At 40.7% G+C, this 23,701-nt stretch overlaps 1 protein-coding gene across 1 annotated transcript in view; it reads right to left on the reverse strand.

Moving 5' to 3' along the window:
• The window catches only part of KRT222 (keratin 222), a 161,809-nt gene that overhangs the window by 15,667 nt on the left and 122,441 nt on the right, over positions 1-23,701 (reverse strand). The window contains exons 7-8 of the mRNA XM_053698477.1: positions 23,001-23,221; positions 22,128-22,198 (exon numbers count right to left, since the gene is read on the reverse strand). Of these exons, the coding sequence (XP_053554452.1) occupies positions 22,128-22,198; positions 23,001-23,221 (292 nt within the window). The remainder of the gene's footprint in view (positions 1-22,127; positions 22,199-23,000; positions 23,222-23,701) is intronic.

The raw sequence follows: 23,701 nt of genomic DNA on the forward strand, positions 1-23,701 counted from the left end.
GTGCTTACTACACGGATTGCACCATGCACTTATTCATATCACATTGATAATTTGTAGTACATTGTTACACTTTTTTTTCTGTGTTTTATATATTTTTTACAACTGATTTGCTGGTTGATACCATGTACTTTTCTACTATGCTGAATTATGGTCACACTGGGATTCTCAGTGTGTAAATTATTGTTTTTTTTGCCATATTACACCTATGCTACACATATTGTATGCATTCACACATAAAGTATATCCCTTTTTAATTATCAATATTACATATGTTACAATGTAGCATTTCCATTTTATAATCTTATAATTACCTACGACTACTATTGTATTAGCTTCTGCACCTTATATTATTTATTTGCAATGAGGCCTACTTATCAAGCCGTCAACTGTGCTGCATTCAATACGCTCGCCTGACATTGCCTAACATCACGGCCGCAGATCTGAATATGCTCTCCATATTTATTAAAAAAGCTGTCAAAATGCTGCGCACCAAGTACGGAGCGATGAGCAACGGACTGTTGTTAACTGACAGTCATCGATCTCTCTGCTCTTCGGCTTTTTCACAGCTTTATTTGTATACTGTCACTAAACACTGCCACTATACTAAACTGTTTAACCCCTATCCCGCCGCAACTAAATAAAGTTATTAACCCATATCCCACTGCTCCCTGACACTGCCGCAACTCTAATAAACTTATTAACCCCTATCCCACCGCTCCCGGATCCTGCCGCCACCTGCATTATGTTATTAACCCCTAATCTGCCGCCTCCTACACCGCCGCCATCTACATCATGTTATTAACACCTAATCTGACGCCCCCTACACCACCGCCACCTACATTATGTTATTAACCACTATCCCGCCGCTCCCGGAGCCAACATCAACTAAATAAAGTTATTAACCCCTAAACCACCAGCCCCCCACATCGCCATAAACTAAATTAAACTATTAACCCCTAAATCTAACAACCCGCTAACTGTGCATTAAATATTAACTCATCCCTATCTTATAATAAATTTAAACTTACCTTTAGATTTAACTATTAATTAATCTACCCTAACTATTATACTGAGATTATATTAAACTATATTAAACTAATAATTAATCTACCCTAACTATTAGACTAAAATTACATTAAGCTACAAATTATATTAACTATATTATACTGTATATTTAAACACCTAACCCTACTCAAATAATTTAAATTTACACTAAAAAATTACTAATTTACAAAAAACTAACAACTAAGTTACAAAAAATAACAAACACTAAATTACAAAAAAAAAAACCTCTAAGTTGCACAAAATAAAAAATAAATTATCAAAGATTTAAACTAATTACACCTAATCTAAGAGCCCTATGAAAATAAAAAAGCCCCCCAAAATAAAATAAAAAAACCCTAGCCTACAATAAACTACCAATGGCCCTTAAAAGGGCCTTTTGCGGGGCATTGCCCCAAAGAAATCAGATCTTTTACCTCTAAATAAAAAAATACAAATACCCCCCAACAGTAAAACCCACCACCCACACAACCAACCCCCCCAAATAAAAAACTTATCTAAAAGAACCAAAGCTCCCCATTGCCCTGAAAAGGGAATTTGGATGGGCATTGCCCTTAAAAGGGCATTTAGCTCTATTGCAGCACAAACCCCTAATCTAAAATTAAAACCCACCAAATAAACACCTTAAAACATCCTAACACTAACCCCTGAAGATCCATTTACAGTTTTGAAGATCCGACATCCATCCTCCAAGAAGCCGGCAGAAGTCTTCACCCAGACGGCATCTTCTATCTTCATCCATCCGGCGTGGAGCGGCTCCATCTTCAAGACATCCGTCGCGGAGCATCCTCTTCTTCCGATGACTACCCGATGAATGAAGGTTCCTTTAAGTGACGTCATCCAAGATGGCATCCCTTAGATTCCGATTGGCTGATAGATTTCTATCAGCCAATCGGAATTAAGGTTGAAAAATCCTATTGGCTGAAGCAATCAGCCAATAGGATTGAACTTCTGATTCGCCGGAAACAGAAGTTATGAAGCAGCGGTCTAAAGATCGCTGCTCCATAACTCGCTGTTAGGCAGCGGACAGAAATCAACCTGATCGAATACGATCGGGTTGATTGACACCCCTTGCTAGTGGCCGATTGGCCGTGAATCTGCAGGGGGCGGCATTGCACCAGCAGTTCACAAGAACTGCTGGTATAATGATAAATGCCGACAGCGTATGCTGTTGGCATTTATCGATGTGCTGCGATGTGCAGTGGACATGTTACGCTACTTCGTATCATGTCCGCTCGCACATTGATAAATATACCCCTTAGTAGTCTGAACTTCAAATGAATAGTAGATTTTTTTTCTGACAATTTTAAAAGTTATGTCTATTTAGACTCCCCCTGTACCACGTGACAGCCATCAGCCAATCACAAATGCATAAACGTACCATGTGACAGCCATCATCCAATCACAAATGCATATATGCTTATTCTGTGAATTCTTGCACATGCTCAGTAGGATTGGGCAACTCAACAAGTTTAAATATAAGAAGACTGTGCACTTATTTTAATGGAAGTAAATTGGAAAGTTGTTTAAAATTGCATGCTCTATCTGAATAATGAAAGTTTAATTTTGACTTGAGTGTCACTTTAAGCTTATATTTATTGATTGGATAGTGTTACTAGTGATAAATAAATATAGAGAGTTATATTAATGTTAATTTGTGTCTAATGGTCTGACAGCCAACAATGCAGTGACATACTGTACCCTCATTAACAGCTTACACTGAAAAAAATTATTTACATTAAAGTGATGGTAAATCTTAGCATTTTTGAAACACTAGGATTTACCAGTGCTATAAATACCTTTCAGTCATGAAATATAAAAAACTTCATGCTGAAAGTACTTTTATTTGCCTGCAGTGTATGAAGAGCTGAGCGCCTCTGGCTACTTACAGCAAAACGCTATTTTCTCAATTAGGTAGTGTTTTCACCTCTTAGCCAATAGTGTGCTAGCCATCTGGAATAATGCCGATCAGCAAACATGGCTATTGGCTAAGAGGTGGAAAAGTCACCTCACTGAAAAAATTGTGTTTTGCCGTGGGTGGCTGGAGGTGCTCACCTCGGCACAAACTGCAGGCCAATAAAGCAAGTTTCAGCATAACGTTTTTTATACTTCATGACTGAAAGTCTCTTTTATTTATAAAACTGGTAAATCCTAGCATTTCAAAACGCTAGGATTTACCATCACTTTAAATATGCTAAAAATAACTTAAAGTGATGGTAAACTCAAAGTAACTAGACTGTCCTAACATGAAGTGCGCACAAATATAAGTCTTATCTCACTTTTACTATTTTTTCAGAAGTACCTGTATTTATTATATGGCATCATTACATATTTGTCATACTTGCTTTCCCCTGCCAGCCCCCTTTTCCCCCACTGTGCTTTCTATGGCATTCAATAGGAAGCTTAGCCGTATGGCTCCCTGTTTTCAATGTAAATCCATAGACGCATGCGTATAATTAGTAGTAATGGAGGATTTGATTATCCTATTGCCTTTCTCTTGTGATTGACATCCCCACGTGTGTTAATGTTATTCTAGCGCATGCGTTATACAGAAAAGTCCCCATGATGCTAAAATAAACACTAAATGCCAGATTACGAGTGGCGCGCTAGCAGTTAGGGGTTTATCACGGGTGTATGTGCACGTCGGATGTAGCGCTCATATTACATATTACAAGTTAAAAGTAAACGAGATCGCTTGAGCGCAATTGAAGTTAACACAAGTTGGGATAAAGCATCTTCTGACCTCTGGTTGACTGTTTTGCAAAAACTAACAAGTGTCACAGTACAGTTACACTCATAAAAAACAAGTGGATGAAAACATGTAAAAGCATATTTATGCAATACTCATATTTAATAAAGTGTTATACTGTTTATTTACTGTAAATATTTAACATTCCAATGTTCTGCACAAAGCAGAATACGTTCTATGTATTTATAAATATATATTCCTATATATACCTGTATATATCTATACCTAATTGTAGGTATAGATATATATTTTAGAAAAATACCATTATATATATAAATATGTATTTATGAATAAATAGAACATATTCTGCAATGGAATGTAAAATATTCCTATTTTCATGTCGGGTTAGTGCACTTGAGAATATGCAATTGGGCTTGCACGTGTGTAGGGTGTTTTTTTCCACTTTTTTGCTCCATTGACTTCTACGGGGGGATAAATTAATGCGTTAATGATATTATAACTTCCGCTATGTGTACGCATAGGGTTAAGTTATAATATGAGCGGTACCCGATGCGCGCAAAAAGGTTAAACTCTGCTCCACTTGTAATCTGGCCCTAAATCTGACCTTATGTTCCGACATCAAAATATGAATATTTCACATTTCAATGTTCTTTACATAGCATAATATGTTCTATTTTTTTCATAAATACATATTTCTAGATATAGCTGATGGTATTTTGCTAAAATATATATCTATACCTTTTTCTCTATCATCTATCTATCTATCAAGAATATATAGGTATAGATATATACAGACAGATATATATATATATATATATATATATATATATATATATATATATATATATATATGTGTGTGTATGAATATCTATTTATAAATACATAGAACATATTCTGCTATGTGCAGAACAATAGAATGTGAAATATTTAACCCCTTCACTACTGGGAGTTTCAGAGAACGCCCAAAATACCAGAGAATTTTTTAGCATTTTTGCTATCACTCCATTTAAAGGGATGGTAAACTCTTCAATATAACTATTTAAAAAATTAAAGTTTATACCATATTAGTAATAAAAACCTCTTCTTTTTTTATTACTTCTTTTAAATACATTTTTTTATTCATCTTATATCTTATAGATAATGCTCCCCTGCCAGCCTCCCTCCTCTGTTTTTTTTTCTTCCCTTTTTTCTACCCAATCAAAAGCTTAGCCATCTGGACTATTGAACCTATGTATTTCATTACAAGCATAGTACCCACAGTCTGTCAGTGCTTGTTACTTTTCTGCATGAGTGGCACAAAATATAGGATTTATAATTTACCTCAACTTATAGATGTTCAACAAAATTTCAAATTTTTGTAATTGCTCTTTTTTTTACATTTTACTTACACTTTTAATTACTAATGATTCTAGCAATGTGTACAGCAGTCCTGCCTGCTATACACATCACTGTCATCATACCTGCGCTTTCATGACAAAAGAACGCTTTCTATGTTCTTCTAACTTTTTTCCTTCATTTTTCCCACCTGCTGTACACGTCAATCTTCTTGAAGGAGCAATCAGATTGGAGGAGAAGTGGCTAGCATCCACTAGTTGAACTCCCCCATTTACTGTGAACGGTTTCTTCCTTGTGACGTGTACAGCGGGCTGGACTGCTGTACACGCCAATCAACTGAAGGTAAAAAAAAAAAGAAGGAAGGAAGCATTCATGTGCCTACTGATGTGTACAGCGGGTGGGACTGCTGTACACGTCAATCTGTTGAAGGAAAAAAGTTAGAAGAACATAGAAAGTGTTCTATTGTCATGAAAGCGCAGGTATGTTGACAATAATGTGTATAGCAGGCAGGACTGCTGTATACATCACTTTAGTATTTGAAAGGACAAGTTTCAAGAGGAATAGAGGTAATACAATGACCCCCTATAAGGCATACATTACGCTTTATCAATAATACAACACACAAGAGAAGTGGGTGTAAAGGCCGCAGCTCGCATTTATTAAATTATTTAATAAATATATAAAATATAAATTCAATAGAATTCAACAACATGTAAACTTATAAACCAGTATAAAGAACCTAAGGTGCTTGTCCACAGAGATGTACCTTCCACCGGCATACCGTCAGGTACATCCCCCCCCACACAACTCTTCCGCCTCTTTTGGGAGGTACCACTTAACTTACATCCCATGAAACAAGCATCCCCGCTTAGAGCTGCGACAAATCTAGCAAAGAGGGAGGGAGGAAATTTCGCCTTGCGATTGCAGGGACACAAGATGGAGACCTCAATCGTCACAGCCCTAAATACCAGACTCCACACAGCTCCGTCCCCAGACTGCTCCATTTGCCTGTAGGGGGGTCACATCCCCCTCCGTCCAGGCTCTCCTCCGGGGCGCATTGACCCCCCTATAAGGCATACATTACGCTTTATCAATAATACAACACACAAGAGAAGTGGGTGTAAAGGCCGCAGCCCACATTTATTAAATTATTTAATAAATATATAACATATAAATTCAATAGAATTCATCAACATGTAAACTTATAAATCAGTATAAAGAACCTAAGGTGCTTGCCCACAGAGATGTACCTTCCACCGGCATACCGCCAGGTACATCCCCCCCCACACAACTCTCCCACCTCTTTTGGGAGGTACCACTTTACTCAAATTACATCCCATGAAACAAGCACCCCCGCTTACAGCTGCGACAAACCTAGCAAAGAGGGAGGGAGGGAATTTCTCCTTGCTATTGCAGGGACACAAGATGGAGGCACATGTTGGGCAAAAAGAAGCTGCTTCTTGGGCGGTAACTAGCCATAGAACAAGCTATTATGCTATTGTTCGTTTCCAGGTTGAGCGCTTCTCTCTTTTTATTTATGCAAATTATGACATTTTGGGAAGTCTCCCTAAGTGTGATGCGGGAATCCAGACGTGGACCCGTTGCTCAGTGTGCCTAGAGGGATATGGCTGCACCTCACTGACGAGGCCCACAATAGGCCGAAACGTACGTCTGGGGTTTTGCTGTTTCTCTCGTTCAGAGGGGGATTGCCTGGTATTTCGGGGCTGGACTGTACTGTGAAGTCAGGATCAGACTGATATGCTTCAGGAAAGTTCTTCTCTGTGAAAGGCACATGTTGAGCAAAAAGAGGCTGCCTCTTGGGTGGTAACTAGCCATAGAACAAGCAATTATGCTATTGTTCGTTTCCAGGTTGAGCGCTTCTCTCTTTTTATTTATGCAAATTATGACATTTTGGGAAGTCTCCCTAAGTGTGATGCAGGAATCCAGACGTGGACCCGTTGCTCAGTGTGCCTAGAGGGATATGGCTGCACCTCACTGACGAGGCCCACAATAGGCCGAAATGTACGTCTGGGGTTTTGCTGTTTCTCTCGTTCAGAGGGGGATTGCCTGGTATTTCGGGGCTGGACTGTACTGTGAAGTCAGGATCAGACTGATATGCTTCAGGAAAGTTCTTCTCTGTGAAAGGCACATGTTGAGCAAAAAGAGGCTGCTTCTTGGGTGGTAACTAGCCATAGAACAAGCAATTATGCTATTGTTCGTTTCCAGGTTGAGCGCTTCTCTCTTTTTATTTATGCAAATTATGACATTTTGGGAAGTCTCCCTAAGTGTGATGCAGGAATCCAGACGTGGACCCGTTGCTCAGTGTGCCTAGAGGGATATGGCTGCACCTCACTGACGAGGCCCACAATAGGCCGAAACGTACGTCTGGGGTTTTGCTGTTTCTCTCGTTCAGAGGGGGATTGCCTGGTATTTCGGGGCTGGACTGTACTGTGAAGTCAGGATCAGACTGATATGCTTCAGGAAAGTTCTTCTCTGTGAAAGGCACATGTTGAGCAAAAAGAGGCTGCTTCTTGGGTGGTAACTAGCCATAGAACAAGCTATTATGATATTGTTCGTTTCCAGGTTGAGCGCTTCTCTCTATTTATTTATGCAAATTATGACATTTTTGGATTTCTCCCTAAGTGTGATGCGGGAATCCAGACGTGGACCCGTTGCTCAGTATGCCTAGAGGGATATGGCTGCACCTCAGTGATGAGTCCCACAATAGGACGAAACGTACATCTGGGGTTTTGCTGTTTCTCTCGTTCAGAGGGGGATTGCCTGGTATTTCGGGGCTGGGCTGTAAAGTTCTTCTCTGTGAAAGGCACATGTTGAGCATGTTGAGCAAAAAGACGCTGCTTTTTTGGGTGGTAACGAACTGTCTCACCCTCAAATTCAACGACCTGTCTCACCCTCAAATTCAATATGCCAGATACAGAACCCCCCAAACTTGTTCACAAAACTGTTCTATTGATCTTTTTTCCAGAGGTCTCCAGCTTCCTGTGATCCCAAGCCGCCCTCCACACTGACCGGGGCTCAATGTCGGACCACACAATAACAAGATTCGGGAACAACTCCCTTAACCTGCCCAAATCCCTCTTAATCTTGTCCACTAAGTCTTTTTGCCGCTGGAAGCCCAAATCGTTACTCCCGGCATGGATAACTAAAATAGCTGGAGGCCTAAACAACCTAGCATAGTCCACCACCATTCTAAGCATCTGGTCCCACCTCAAGCCCCTGACCCCGAACCATCTTAACAACACTGTCTCCTCAGGAAAGTTCAACTGGACTCCTTGTTCTTTCACTGCCGCTGTCTTGCAAGCCCAATATATGTAGGAATGCCCTATAATCCAACAATGAACTGGACCTGTCAAGACAAATAACATCCTAAACTTTCTACTCTGGCCTAACATACAAACGATAACATCCAGACTTCCATCCACCAATTCTCTTTATCCCATTCTCACCAAATCCCAAGCTGGCAGCCTCAGTGGCAGCCCCAATGCAGAAGGAATGCGTCACCAAAATCACCCACCGAATAACCCAGCCTCACCAACCCCTTTCGCAAGACCGCTAAAAATTTAAAATGAGATAATACCGACCCATTCTTATGCACAAACAGAGGAAGGAAACCAACCGGCCGCCTCTCCAAAAACTTTAACATAGAACCAACTGGGCAAAATGCCCCTCCCGTTCTCCCAATCCTTACCCAGCGACCCAACCCCTCCTGATCTGTTTTGGATCGCCTCAACCAAATCCATAACACCCCATCCCTGATGGAAATATCGCTGGCCTGAAGGCTCCCCACATCCCTCCTATTAGCCCCCACCAATTCAGATATACGAAAGGCTCCAAAAAAGGCCAAAACAAATGCTGCCCTGAACAACAACGCCGCCACATTCCTCCTCACCATAGATTTCAACATCCCCTTCTTACTCCACTCCCCCATCCACTCCATCAAAACCCGAATCCACCCTTCTCTAGAGGATTCCTCCCTTTTCAACCTCAAAAATTGCAGCCACTGTCCCCATGTTCTCACATAAGTATCCCATGTACCTCGAGCTAACGCTCCCCTTGCCACCTTCAGCAGTTCCAAAACTCCAACTCCAACAGCTCCAACGGACATTGAACTCCTTCCTCCTCCACCTCTGGTGCCATCTCCTGAAACCGAGCCCACTGGAATCGAGAAATAGTCAGCAATCACATTTTGACAACCTGGCACATGAACAGCACGGAAATATACATTCATCCGCATACAATCCAATACAAACAGCCTGAGCAAGCGCACCACTGGCAGCGAGCTAGACGACAACTTGTTTAATGCAAACACGACTCCAAGATTATCGGTATGGAAAACCACCCTTCTGTCCCACAGCCTACTGGGCCATACTTTTAACACCACCAACAGTGCAAAAAGTTCCAGGAACACCAAGTTCTTAGTCAGCCTATTCTCCCTCCAAGCCACAGGCCACAACCCTGCACACCACTGCCCCATGCAATACCCCCCGAAGCCCACCGACCCCCAAGCGTCGGTGAACAAGTGCAACTCTTCATTGGACACCGCCTTCTCCTGCACCAAAGCCCTCCCATTCCAGAAAAGTCAACCAAACTTTCAGGTCCTCCTTCAGCTCGGATCTCAACCTGACCCAATGCCGTGGGCCCTTCACTCCCACTGTGGCCAACGAAAGCCTCGTGCAAAAACCCTCCCCACCGAGATTATCCGGCAGGCAAAATTCAATTTGCCAACCAACGATTGAATTTCCTGCAGCTGTAGCTTCTGCTTTCCCATTGCCTCCATAATGGAGCCTTTCAGGTCCACCCACTTGTCCTGAGGCAAATGACATTCCATTGTTTCAGAATCAATCTCAATACCCAAAAAACTCAAAGAAGTTCCAGGGTCCATCGTCTTTTCATGAGCCACTGGGATCTCCGAAGCCACATGGAAGAAATGTTCCATCAACTGATTGCAATCCGTGCTCCCTGCCCTTTCTACAAACAGAAAATCATCCAAATAATGGACAATCAATGACAAACCAGAGACCCGACGCACCACCCACTCTACAAAAGCACTAAACTTCTCGAAGTATGCACAGGAAATGGAACACCCCATCGGCAGACACAAATCCACATAAAAGGCTCCCCGGAAAAAACACCCCAGCAAATGATGGCACACTGGATGCACAGGTAACAGCCGAAAGGCCGCCTCCACGTCCACTTTCCCCAACAATGCCCCTTTTCCTGCCTCCCTCACCAGACCCACCGCCTTGTCAAAAGAAGCATACCGCACCACCGCCACATCTGGATCAATCCCATCATTAACCAACGTCCCCTTCAGGTAAGACAAGTGATGGATCATGCAAAATTGTCCCGCGACCTTCTTGGGCACCACCCCCAATGGGGACACTCTTAGGTTCCTCATTGAAGGAAACAAAAAGGGGCCTGCCATTCGCCCCAATGCAACTTCTTTGTCTAGTTTCCATTGAACAATCTCTGGGAACTCTCTGGCCGACTTTAAATTACCCGAAACCTTTACCTCCCCCCCTTCCACAAACGGAATCCAAAAACCCGAACTAAAACCTGTAAGAATAAGTTCCGCATCACCTGCCTTTTCCCTGACCTTAGAAAACTGCTCTAACCTGGGCACCGTCTTTCTTACATTCACTGGGGTCCTGGCCCTTAGAAGTAGCCTCCCCTCCTTTCCCACCTCCGTTCCCCTTCTTAAAGCATCTGGCCCAGGGATGACTCCCTTCACATCCCGAGCACGCATGCTTGTACTTACATCCACTTCCAAACTTACACTGCCCTTTGTTGGACTGGAAGCAAAGGCCTTTTCTAATGGCCACAGCTGCTCCCCCACTCATGTTCCCCCCATCAGCACCGCTGGCTGTCCCCCCCACTCCACTTGAGACAGGAAAGGAACCATGCAGTGGAGTCATCAACTCCAACCATATCCCTATCATCCCACCTCATTTCTGGCTGCACTGCGAGCCGCTGACAAGACTGCTTGTCATACCACCACCATGCTAACCCCCCATATGTCCGGTATGCCCCCGTAATTTTGTCGTAGTAACAAAACAACGCAGAGCACTGATCCGGGAACTTCTCCCCAATCACAGCCATCAAAATGCAGAACGCCTTCGACCAATTTGACAGTGTCTTTGGTAACTTCCGGTACCTCTTCTTCCTTTCGTCTTCTTCCTTCTTCTCCTTGTCGCATTTCGTGTCTTCTTTGATCTCCAAGACCTGCTCCAGTGGGAGTACAGAAAATATTTCCAAGAATTCTCTCTTCCATATTTTCTCCTTCACCTCCTGATTTAGATGAATCCCCAGTGGACCGATGGAGCACAAGCATGGCCTCTTAAGCGCACTCTCTGCCACTTTCAGAACACTGCCCCCCCGCTTCCACTGGCCAGGATCCCCGGCAGCCCCCCTAACCCCTGGCTGGGACCCCCTGCCCCCATCCCGTGAACCCCTGCTCCTGTCCCTACATTCCATGCTGCCACTACATTTCCTTGCTGTCCCGCCAACTGCTTCTCAAAGCTTGCCAGCAATTCCTTCCCCCCTTATTCCATGCTCACTTCCAGTCACTCCTACAGTGTTAATAGCACCCTCACCTGCCATCCTGGGTGCCGTTGTAGCTCCACCTCCTCCAGATCCGCCACCCTGACCTCCGGTTGCCCCTCCACTTCTTCTCCCTAGGCCTATTCGCACTACTCCTTTGTGTCAGGGATCTCAACCTTCTCCTTCTGCCGCTCCTGTCTGCCGCCCTCTCCAACCTCCCCCACGTTGGGGATTGCCTCACGACCCGATGCCTCTCTCCCTAGGCGAGCGAGACCTCTCCTGCCGCCGTCCAGCTCCAGACCTCCGGGGACTGTGGCGCACCAGGGAGTCCCTCCCCTGTGGACGTATCTGCAGAATGGAGACAGTGAAAACCCTGTCCTGTCCCCCCCCTCCGCCTCTCCTAACACTACCATCCCTAGCCACAGACCATAACCTAGCTACCTCCCTCCCATGCCTCTCCTCCTGCCCAACCTGCCCCGGCACCCATGTCCAGAGAAAATGCTCCAAAGCAGCCAGGTCCCCTACCTGCCATGTTTCCACCGGACCCGATGATGTCCCCTCCCCTGGATCCTCTGCCTCCAGGTCACTATAGTAATAATCTATCCAGGTCCTTCACATCAGCTTCAGCAGAAACTTCTGCCCCACCGCCCACCTGCTCCACTGGCTCACTCCCCTCACCTGCGGGAAATATACATGTCACATTAGCCCTCCCCAGCGGAACCACTCCCCCCTTATGCTCCCCCCCCCTTTCCTGCCCTCTTACCCTGCTCCTTCCCCCTTCCAGTAATCTTATGTTCTACCTTACCCGCCTTCCTCTTCTGCCCCCCTACCCCCACTAACTGCTTCCCCTTCACGTGCCAAGCCCCTCGCAGCAATTCCCCTTCTGTGCTGCCGCTGCATACTACTCCGCATAACTACCCCTTGCGCTGCCATGTCTCTCTCCCTCTCCCCTCCCATCCCTGCATAATCCACCCTCCTTCTACCTTTCCCACCTATTCCCCCTTATCTCCTTGCTGCTCCTCTCTCCTGCAGCTGGTCCCGCAACCTGTGAGCCTGGGGTGCACCCACCCCTGCCGCCTCCCCCTCCTGGATCACAGATGATGCTTTCTCCCGGCCTGTGCCATCCCTGCAGATCAAGGCCCAGCTCACCAACCACAGCACCCTTACTTGCCGCAACTCTGGTCCTGCTGCATGCCCCTCCTCAGGCTCCTGGGCCTACGCTCCTCCGTGGCTGCTCTCCCTCCGGCGCATGGGCCTCTTCTCCATCTGCCCCTGCCCATCGCCATTACCACTGCTCCTGCCTCCTCTCCCATCCAGGGACAGCTGATCCGGGGGCCTAGACCACTTCTGCTCCCACCCTCATTCACCTCAACCAGGTTTCCGGCGAGGTTGACTGCGGCTAAATAATCTTTTAGCCAAGCCGTGCCTCTATCCGCTACTACCCTCCGCACCTCCGCTAACAGGTCTTCCATTTCGGATCACTGCAATCACAAGCTGCACCTGTCAATTTCGCCTTGCGATTGCAGGGACACAAGATGGAGACCTAAATCATCACAGCTCTAAATACCATGCCTCTATCCGCTGCTACCCTCCACACCTCCACTAACAGGTCCTCCACCTCGGATCACTGCAATTGCAAGCTGCACCTGTCAATTTCGCCTTGCGATTGCAGGGGCACAAGATGAAGACCTCAATAGTCACAGCCCTAAATACCGGGATCCACACATCTCCGCCCCCAGACTGCTCCATTTGCCTGCAGGGGAGGTCACATACCCCTCCGTTCAGGCTCTCCTCCAGGGCACATTTATTGGAATAGCTCTAATAGAGATGTGCACAGCAGGTGGCACTGCTGTACATGTTTATAAAGTGCTGAGAAGCTACATTGATGGGCGGAGCCAATGAAGTAATTGACAGGAATTGTATAATACAAAAATAATGAATATATAATAATGTAAAAAAATATGCAAATTGTTTATAAAACATGAAATAAACATTTTGTAAATTTCATTAATAATAAAATTTACTATCCCTTTAAACAGAAATATATATATATATATATATTTTTTTAAGTAGACAACCCAATGTATTGATCTAGGCTCATTTTGGTATAGTTCATGCCACGATTTTATAGCCAAATGAAATCATATAAATAAAATTGTTAACTTTTTCACAAACTTTGGGTTTCTCACTGAAATTATTTACAAACAGCTTGTGCAATCATGGCACAAATTATTGTAAAAGCTTCTCTGTGATCCCCTTTGTTCAGAAATAGCAAACATACAGGGCTTTGCTACTGCTTTTTCGTAATTAGAATACAGCTAATTGCAGCTGTGCATCACACTTCTATTATTCCCAGCAGTGAAAGGGTTAATCAGGTAGCTTGTAAGGTTAATATTAGCTTAAAGGGGCAGTAAACCTAAACAATAATGTTATATAATTCTGCACATAGTGCAGTTCTATATAACATTAATTTAGTGCCAACTTTATACTTCAAAGTATTTGAATTTGTTTTAATGCCAAAGTAGAAATTTGTAGAACGCTGCTCCTGGCTCTGTTCTGTTCTTTTCAGAAGCCTTAAATTAATGTTATATAGTTCTGCACTATGTGCAGAATTATATAACATTATTGTTTAGGTTTACTGCCCCTTTAAGTGTAGAGATTACCCTCCCACCTGACACTTCCAACTATCTGATCCCTACCTGAGCTCTCTTCTCTCCCTCAACTCCCACTGGTCACCATCATATTAGGTACTGGCAGTGTGCAGCTTTTTTTTTTTTTTTTTATTATTATTATTATTAATTTTTTTTCCTGCAATGTTGTGATCCTCCCACCTTCCTGATCTTACCAAATAGCTCTCTAATTCTCCCCCTCTCACTACTACTTTCTGCCAGTACCAATAAAATAACTATTTTTTTGTATTTTATTTTACATTGTCCGTAGTGTTGTGTTTTCCGCTCCGGCGATCGTTGTCTAGGGCTCCCCAGCCCGCCTTTTTTTTTCTGTAGCTTAGCTCCCCATCCCTCCCTCTTGCTTTATTTATTTTTCTGCAGTGTCGAGCCATCCCACTCCCTATCCCCTCTGCTGCTGGTCTGCCCACTTGTCTCATATTTTCCCTCCCACACCTTCCGCCAGCACCAGCAGATGATCATTACAGACGGTTACACACACAGTGTGACAGCTGTCACTGTCAACAGCCGAGACTGCTGGAGCTTCCTGCAGCTCAGACATATATATATGTCATGTGGTACGATAGGCAAAGTACCGCATGACTTATATATACATCCATTTAGGTTAAAGGGTTAAAGTAAATACACAGTATAACACTTTATACTTATATATACATAAATATGCTGTTACATGTTTTCATCTACTTGACTGCCAAGTGCTCCAATGTACTTACATACAGTACAAGTGACCCTTGTTTTACAATGGTTCAATTTACACAGTTTCAGAATAACAACCTTTTTTCCAGTCATGTGACTGCTATTGAAAAACATTGAGAAGCAGTGCATTTATTAGGCTAGGCTTAAATGTGGAGTATGATTTGATTAATTATTGGGAGTGAATTTAAAAAAAATATAATTCAAGTGTCAACATCATTATAAAGTATTAGACATCCTAACTGAATACTACTTATTTGCATTTATTTTGCATAATGTGCTAATGGTGCCTTGTGTGTTAATGATTCATACAGTAGATAGTTGACATAGAGAGGATGATGTATCATTCCTCTTTACATATAAATAACTATCACACTGCACAATAACTATCATATGCTTAGAGCATTTTCATGTCACTCTACTATTGGTGTGTTCGTTACAGTGTATGCATTTAAATAATCAACATAGCAAACATGGAAGTTTCTAATGAATTATATAGCTTGAACTCTTGTATATAATACCAGCGTAAACAATTATTGCATTACTTTATTATGTTAACTTTATTTGATTTGATTTTTTCTATTTATCAACAATGATATTTATTTTGCCAGAACAGGTGAGAGTATATATATGCATATATTTAAATAATAATTAAGTGTATGTATACTTTAAGTATATGACAAGTTATGTGCAAAAATTATTATGGACAATATAATTAATATAATATATAATATTCTATCACCACCCTGCCATTTTCGGAATCCACTGGGACGCATCGAAGGTAAATGGAGCATTTAAAAAAAAAAAAAAAACACCGCCCGCACGAAGTATAACAAAAAAAAAAATAACTTCCCACACGAAGTATTAACACCTAAACAGCAAACCCACACAGCGCGAAATAGTAAAGTAATTAACCCCTAATCCGCGAATAACCTAACATATTAATCCCTTAAACGTCACATCGCAATAAACCTAATGACCCTATTAACCCCTAAACCGCCAAACCCCCACATTGCATTAAACCTAATTACCCTATTAACCCCTAAACCGCAAAACACCCACATCACAATAAACCTAATTACCCTATTAACCTCTTAAACTGCCAAAACCCACAACGCAAATAACTAATTAAATTACTAAGCCCCTTACCTAACACCCCCTAACCTAACACCACCCAAATTAAACCCAATTACCTAAATTAAAAATACAAAATTACAATTAAAATAAAAAACCTTAAATAACTTTAAAAATAAAAAAAACTAAGTTTAAATTAAACTAAAATTACAAAAAATAAAGAAGTCTAAAATTACAGAAAATAAACAAATTATCAAAAATAAAAAAAAGTAGACCTAATCCCTATGAAAATAACCCCCCCAAATAAAAACACCCCCTAATCTAATGCTAAACTACCAATAGCCCTTAAAAGTGCTTTTTGCAGGGCATAAGTTAAACAGCTCTTTTACAGTTACAAATATTTCAAAGTCCCCCCTAACAGTAAAACCCACCACCCCCCAAAATAAATAAACCTAACACTAAAAAAACTAAACTACCCATAGTCCTGAAAAGGGCATTTGTATGGGCATTGCCTTTAAAGAGGGCATTTAGCTCTTTTGCTGCCCTTAAAAGGGCATTCAACTCTGTTAAGAAGTGCCCATAACCCTAATCTAAAAAAAACAAAACATTTTTTTTAAAAAAACCTACGCGATTAAAGATGGCGTCCCTTGAATTCCTATTGGCTGATTTGATTCTTCAAATTCAATGGGCAGTTTAGGTTTTTAGTGTTAGGTTTATTTATTTTGGGGGGTTTGGTGGGTGGTTGGTTTTACTGTTAGTGGGGACTTAGATTTTTTTGTAACTGCAAAAGAGCTGTTTAACTTAAGGCAATGCCCTACAAAAAGCCATTTTAAGGTCTATTGGTAGTTTAGCATTAGATTAGGGGGTGTTTTTATTTTAGTGGGGCTTTTTTATTTTCATAGGGACTAGGTTGACTGCCCTCTAGGCAGGCTTACCAACTAGTAGTATTGAATAAATGAAGAAATTATTGATTAAAAGGGACATACAAGTGAAGTAATTAAGGAAGACAACCCTTTATCCAAACTGGAAAAGGTTTGATTTTCGGAAAAGTCTGTAAAAGTTGTATCTGTAAAATGGGACAGCTTGGAGAAGGGATGGGACCAAATGTAAACACCAATATATTATGTCATTTAGGCAATGTTTACATCATACAGCTATACATTCAACCTAAAGGTAGTTTTATGTAATGTTTAATACTTTTTTATACATAGTACCATCAGAAAGATAAATGATCCAAAAAACGAAAAACGGTAGCAGCAACTTGGGTAAAAAGTTAAATCTTTAATGATAATCCTTTTTAAATGATGTATTCCAAGGAGGAAAGGTAAATGAAGAAAAACAGTGCACGGATACAAACAGTCAGTATACGCGTTTTGGCATGAGCCGTAATCACTACTGATCAGTAGTGATTACGGCTCACGCCGAAACGCGTATACTGTCTGTTTGTATCCATGCACTGTTTTTCTTCATTTACCTTTCCTCCTTGGAATACATAATTTTAAATGGATTATCATTAAAGATTTAACTTTTTGCCCAAGTTGCTGCTACCGTTTTTCATTTTTTTGGATCATTTATGTTTTTTGCCTGCTCGGTAGTAGCATTCCTCATATATTTGTGGCACTGGTTCCCTATTGGACTGGCTCCGTGAAGTATGTTTCCCAACCTACCACTGACTTGTTTCGAGCGAGAGGTGTGTTGTGGCTACGTCCGAGAGATCACGTGTAGTGTACACGACAGCAGGAATCCAGGAAGGCGTTGGCGTTTTGGTCCAATGGTGGCGGTATACCCATGATGGTTTGAGAGGTGGTAAGTGAGTGCAAGTCTTCGCTCTGTTCCCTCTTCTGTGTCTTCCCCACAGATCTACTTTGAATGTTTCTACAACCTCTGACTCCATCACCGCTGAACGTACTTCTATGACACACTTCCAGTTCAAGCCGCAGCAGGAGGTTGGGAGGTACTAGCATGGTTCCTGAGCTGACATGGACTACAGCTTCTATTTAGTGCTCCTTTATCTGGATATCGTTACAGGATACAGGTAACCTCTGATATATATGTTGCATTGGATTGCAGTTCAAGATATATTTTACAACATTTTTGATCAGTACAGTATCCTATGGATATGAGCACTTGAAGTCCAGTACAATAATACGTATACATATTAGTGTGTATTTACACCAGCATAGCAGGGCTTTTATATGCTACATATGGGAACAGCATTAATACTATATAGTGAGCCTGTATAGTGATCACTCAGACCTGCACTGTTCTCTTTTTGGTTTTGTGACCATCAGCAAGATAACACAGTTCTGTAATCAGAAAGGTAATAGGTATTGTTTTAAAAAAAATATATAAACTAGAATTAGTATTTTAGAGCACACAAACCAAACCAAAGACACAGAAGATTATGATTTACTGGCAGGGAAAATTGTATTTTTCAAAAATTTCATTTTATAGAAAAAAAAAATGATAAAGTCTGGATTTCAGAATTATTATGAATTTTGGAATTAATGATTTGAAGATTTTTACCTGTAATGTATTAGAGCTTTTCAGTATTGCCCTATTGTTTACATAAAGAGTTAACACGTAGTTAAAGTCAGCTGCAGGGCAGCTATGCCCTACTGGGACCCAGATGAAAACAATTATTGAGCCAATCACAAGAGGCATATGTGTGTAGCCACCAATAATTGGACCGCACCCAGAAGGAACTTAGGTATGCTTTTTAACAAAAGAATACCAAGCAATTAAAGTAGATAGTAAAGTATTATTATCTGACTTAGCATATTGCAACTCTACATTTTACTTGATTATTGTTTTTTCTATGATGTATGTTAGAGACAGAAGTTATCTGTCCTATTTAGCTTCACCATACCCAATGCATATGTAACCAGCAATGAAAAATAATTACCCATCAGATATATTAACATTCCAAATAGAATACAAATTGGAATTACATGACATCTGCTAAGAGAAAAGGGCAAAATAAATGACATTATATTGTTTACTCTCTCATGGCATCTACACATTTTAAATAAAAAATAAAAAAATTCAAAGGAAATTCACAACTGGATTCATTAAGCGCTCACTGTATATAAGGAAATATATTGGTCTAGATTAAGAGTGGAGCGCAAAATTGCACTTTCACGAGTGCGATATTTGTGCTCTGCATAGTAATACTGGCACACGCAAATGTGCACTGGTATTACAAGTAAAGCAAAATTCAAACGCGATCTTGCATTCACATTGCATTGGAGTTTTGCGCTCACGAGAGTGCTTTTCCATAGGCTCCAATGGGAGCCTCTTTCTGATGCCGATAGACAAGGCAAAGAACCTAGCTCAGCAAATGGGGTAAGTCATGCAGCGTTGGGCAGAAAAATGCAAATATATACAGTGGGGCAAAAAAGTATTTAGTCAGCCACCAATTGTGCAAGTTCTCCCACTTAAGAATATGAGAGAGGCCTGTAATTTTCATCATAGGTATACCTCAACTATGAGAGACAAAATGTGGAAACAAATCCAGACAATCACATTGTCTGATTTGGAAATAATTTATTTGCATATTATGGTGGAAAATAAGTATTTGGTCAATATCAAAAGTTCATCTCAATACTTTGTTATATATCCTTTGTTGGCAATGACAGAGGTCAAACGTTTTCTGTAAGTTTTCACAAGGTTGTCACACACTGTTGCTGGTATGTTGGCCCATTCCTGCATGCAGATCTCCTCTAGAGCAGTGATGTTTTGGGGCTGTCGCTGGGCAACACAGACTTTCAACTCCCTCCAAAGGTTTTCTATGGGGTTGAGATCTGGAGACTGGCTAGGCCACTCCAGGACCTTGAAATGCTTCTTACGAAGCCACTCCTTCATTGCCCGGGCGGTGTGTTTGGAATCATTGTCATGCTGAAAGACCCAGCCACGTTTCATCTTCAATGCCCTTGCTGATGGAAGGAGGTTTGCACTCAAAATCTCACGATACATGGCCCCATTCATTCTTTCATGTACATGGATCAGTCACCCTGTTCCCTTTGCAGAGAAGCAGCCCCAAAGCATGATATTGCCACCCCCATGCTTCACAGTAGGTATGGTGTTCTTTGGTTGCAACTCAGCATTTTCTCTCCTCCAAACATGACGAGTTGTGTTTCTACCAAACAGTTTTACTGACCATATGACATTCTCCCAATCCACTTCTAGATCATCCAAATGCTCTCTAGCATACTTCAGACGGCCCAGACATGTACTGGCTTAAGCAGGGGGACACATCTGGCACTGCAGGATCTGAGTCCCTGGCAGCGTAGTGTGTTACTGATGGTACCCTTTGTTGCGTTGGTCCCAACTCTCTGCAGGTCATTCACTAGGTCCCCCCGTGTGGTTATGGGATGTTTGCTCACCGTTCTTGTGATCATTTTGACCCCACGGGGTAAGATCTTGCGTGGAGCCCCAGATCGAGGGAGATTATCAGTGGTCTTGTATGTCTTTTTCTAATTATTGCTCCCACAGTTGATTTCTTCACACCAAGCTGCTTGCCTATTGCAGATTCAGTCTTCCCAGCCTGGTGCAGGTCTACAATTTTTTTTCTGGTGTCCTTCGACAGCTCTTTGGTCTTCACCATAGTGGAGTTTGGAGTGTGACTGTTTGAGGTTATGGACAGGTGTCTTTTATACTGATAACAAGTTCAAACAGGTGCCATTAATACAGGTAATGAGTGGAGGACAGAGGAGCCTCTTAAAGAAGAAGATACAGGTCTGTGAGAGCCGGACATCTTGCTTGTTTGTAGGTGACCAAATACTTATTTTCCACCATAATTTGCAAATAAATTCTTTCCAAATCAGACAATGTGATTGTCTGGATTTGTTTCCACATTTTGTCTCTCATAGTTGAGGTATACCTATGATGAAAATTACAGGCCTCTCTCATCTTCTTAAGTGGGAGAAGTTGCGCAATTGGTGGCTGACTAAATACTTTTTTGCCCCACTGTATGTATATGCTTATATATATATATATATATTTGTGTTTATTTGTGTATATATATATATATATATATATATATATATATATATATATATATATATATATATATATATATAAATATACATATATTATTATTATTATTAATATTATTATTCTTTATTTATAAAGTGCCAACAGATTCTGCAGTGCTGAATCTGAAATCACAGTCCTCATATACTGAAATGTAAAGGCACTTTTCAGTCCTTAAAACTGCTTTGTGCAGTTTTAAAAAATAAATAAATAAAGATGCTCATACTCATTAACCAGCCACTTGTAATGGCCGATTATTTGACTTGTGTGCGTAAATGGCCAAATGTGCCCCTTTAAGGGAGCACATTAAATTAGCATTTCACTGGTAATCTAGCCCATATATTTTAGCCATCTTGTGGTAATTCCTATATACTGCATACATCAATCACACTAGAGAAAATGAGACATTTTGTATTACAATTAGTCAAAAGCTTTAAAATCAAATTAACTTTTTATAATGTAAAAATATATATTTTGTATGTAGGAAATGATAATGGCACTGAACCCAATTTTTTTCTTTTATGATTCAGATAGAGCATGCACTTTTAAGCCACTTTCTAATTTATTCCTATTATCAATTTTTCTTTGTTCTCTTGCTATCTTTATTTTAAAAAGACAACATCTAAGCTTTTTTTTTTATTCAGAACTCTGGACAGCACTTTTTTATTGGTGGATGAGTTTATCCACCAATCAGCAAGAACAACCCAGGTTGATCACCAAAAATGGTCCGGCATCTAAACTTACTTTCTTGCATTTCAAATAAAGATACCAAGAGAATGAAGAAAATTTGATAACAGGAGTAAATTAGAAAGTTGCTTAAAATGTCATGCTCTATCTGAATCACGAAATAAAAAATTTGGGTACAGTGTCCCTTTAAGTATTAATTTTGTAGTCATTTTTACTTTAGATGGGAAACTTCCACAAACAGTACATTTTATTGAACTTTAAACAATGTTTGCTTAAATACTAACCATTTGGCAAGATAAAATTGATCTTGCTTGTAGATGGTTTGGATGCTTGATGTCTTGAAGTCCCAAATAACCTAGACAAGCATGGTTGCAAACAAATGTTACAAATAAAATAATGAAAATATACTGCTGAATTATCCTTTTTAATAGACACACCCTTATTAGTACACAGAGCACCATGCCCCCTGAGTCTGTGCAATAATTTAAGAAAAGAAAAAAAAGTTACCCAGTAAAATCTACAGATGTGTTACACACTTATCTTTTAATGCAATGTGGTAGAGTGGGGTCAGAAATGGATCAGGGCTGTAAGATTTTAAAAGGTGTTGGAGTCAGTGGAAGCGATAAACTAATCAGGGGCTGAATGAGCCAGGAGAATCTCCCACACTCCCTCCCTAGATGGTTGGTTAGTCCTCATGTAACATGTTGGCCAGGTGCTTGCTTTTGTTGGGGAAGCACTTAATAATTATTAGCAGGAGAAATGGCATGATTTTATGTTGTGTCTGGCTTAGCTTGAGAAATACACATTCAAGCAGTTGAGGACAGCACATTTTTAGTGGGATTAAAACTTAGTTTGCTTAACTTATTTTGTCACAGGATGTTCTTTTTTTGTTTCAACTCATAGTAAAATGCCAGCTATGGGTGTCTTGTAGACTATAATGTCATGTATAACAATGTATTTGCTCATTGCATTGTTATTAGTGTCATTACCAGAATCTTGCAAAGCAACAGCCAATATTTATGATGTCTAATGAGAATTGCTTTTAATGTAAGCAGCACTTTATATTCTTTATTTAGAAATTTCACACTTACACAATGACATTCTAATATTGAACGTTTTGTCCTACAATTCAGAACATTCTTGCTTGGAAAGAATACCTGTTTTCTTCATTTTCAAGCAGTCTGCGATACGCTGAGATTTCTTGTTCCAGTTTCATGTTGGTGTTCAACAGCTTTGTGTGTTTTTGGAGCTGCGTCCTTACCCCTTTTCTAACTTCCTTGAGCTCTTTTTCTAAATCCGCAATGACAGCAGATAAATTCTCAAGTTGCTTCTGGTGCTGAAGTTTGGTAGCATGCAGGTTGTATTTCAAACTTCTTTCCTTTAAGACAGCAGAAAGTTTCATAGAAAATTCATATCAGTGACTTATTTTATTTTATTTTTTCTCCTTTACAGTGATGAGTAAATACCAACAGATTTCCCATTATTTTGTTTGCAATCACATTAAAAAAAATATTCTGTAAACCTCAGAAGATAATTAATTATACTCCAATACTCCAGCCAAATAGTTAATGACACTATTTAATTTCAGCCATAAATCAAACTTTTTTTTTGTCAGGTTCACTGTACATTATCAGCAAAGATATTTGATTAACTTTATTATTTAGTTGCAAATTAATAAGCCATCAAAAGAGAAAATGTAAAAAAATATACTGTCTTAGAAGTCTTGTCAAGAATGGTAACAACAAATATTTGTAAGCATGCAGGACCAAATCTAGTAAATGCAATGTTCACAATAGTGTGTGGAAGCTAATGCCTTTTGCATATACATTTTAAGAATGGGTGCTCCTTTAAAGAGATA

The sequence above is a fragment of the Bombina bombina genome, chromosome 1, assembly GCF_027579735.1.
Source record: "Bombina bombina isolate aBomBom1 chromosome 1, aBomBom1.pri, whole genome shotgun sequence".
NCBI lineage: Eukaryota > Metazoa > Chordata > Amphibia > Anura > Bombinatoridae > Bombina > Bombina bombina.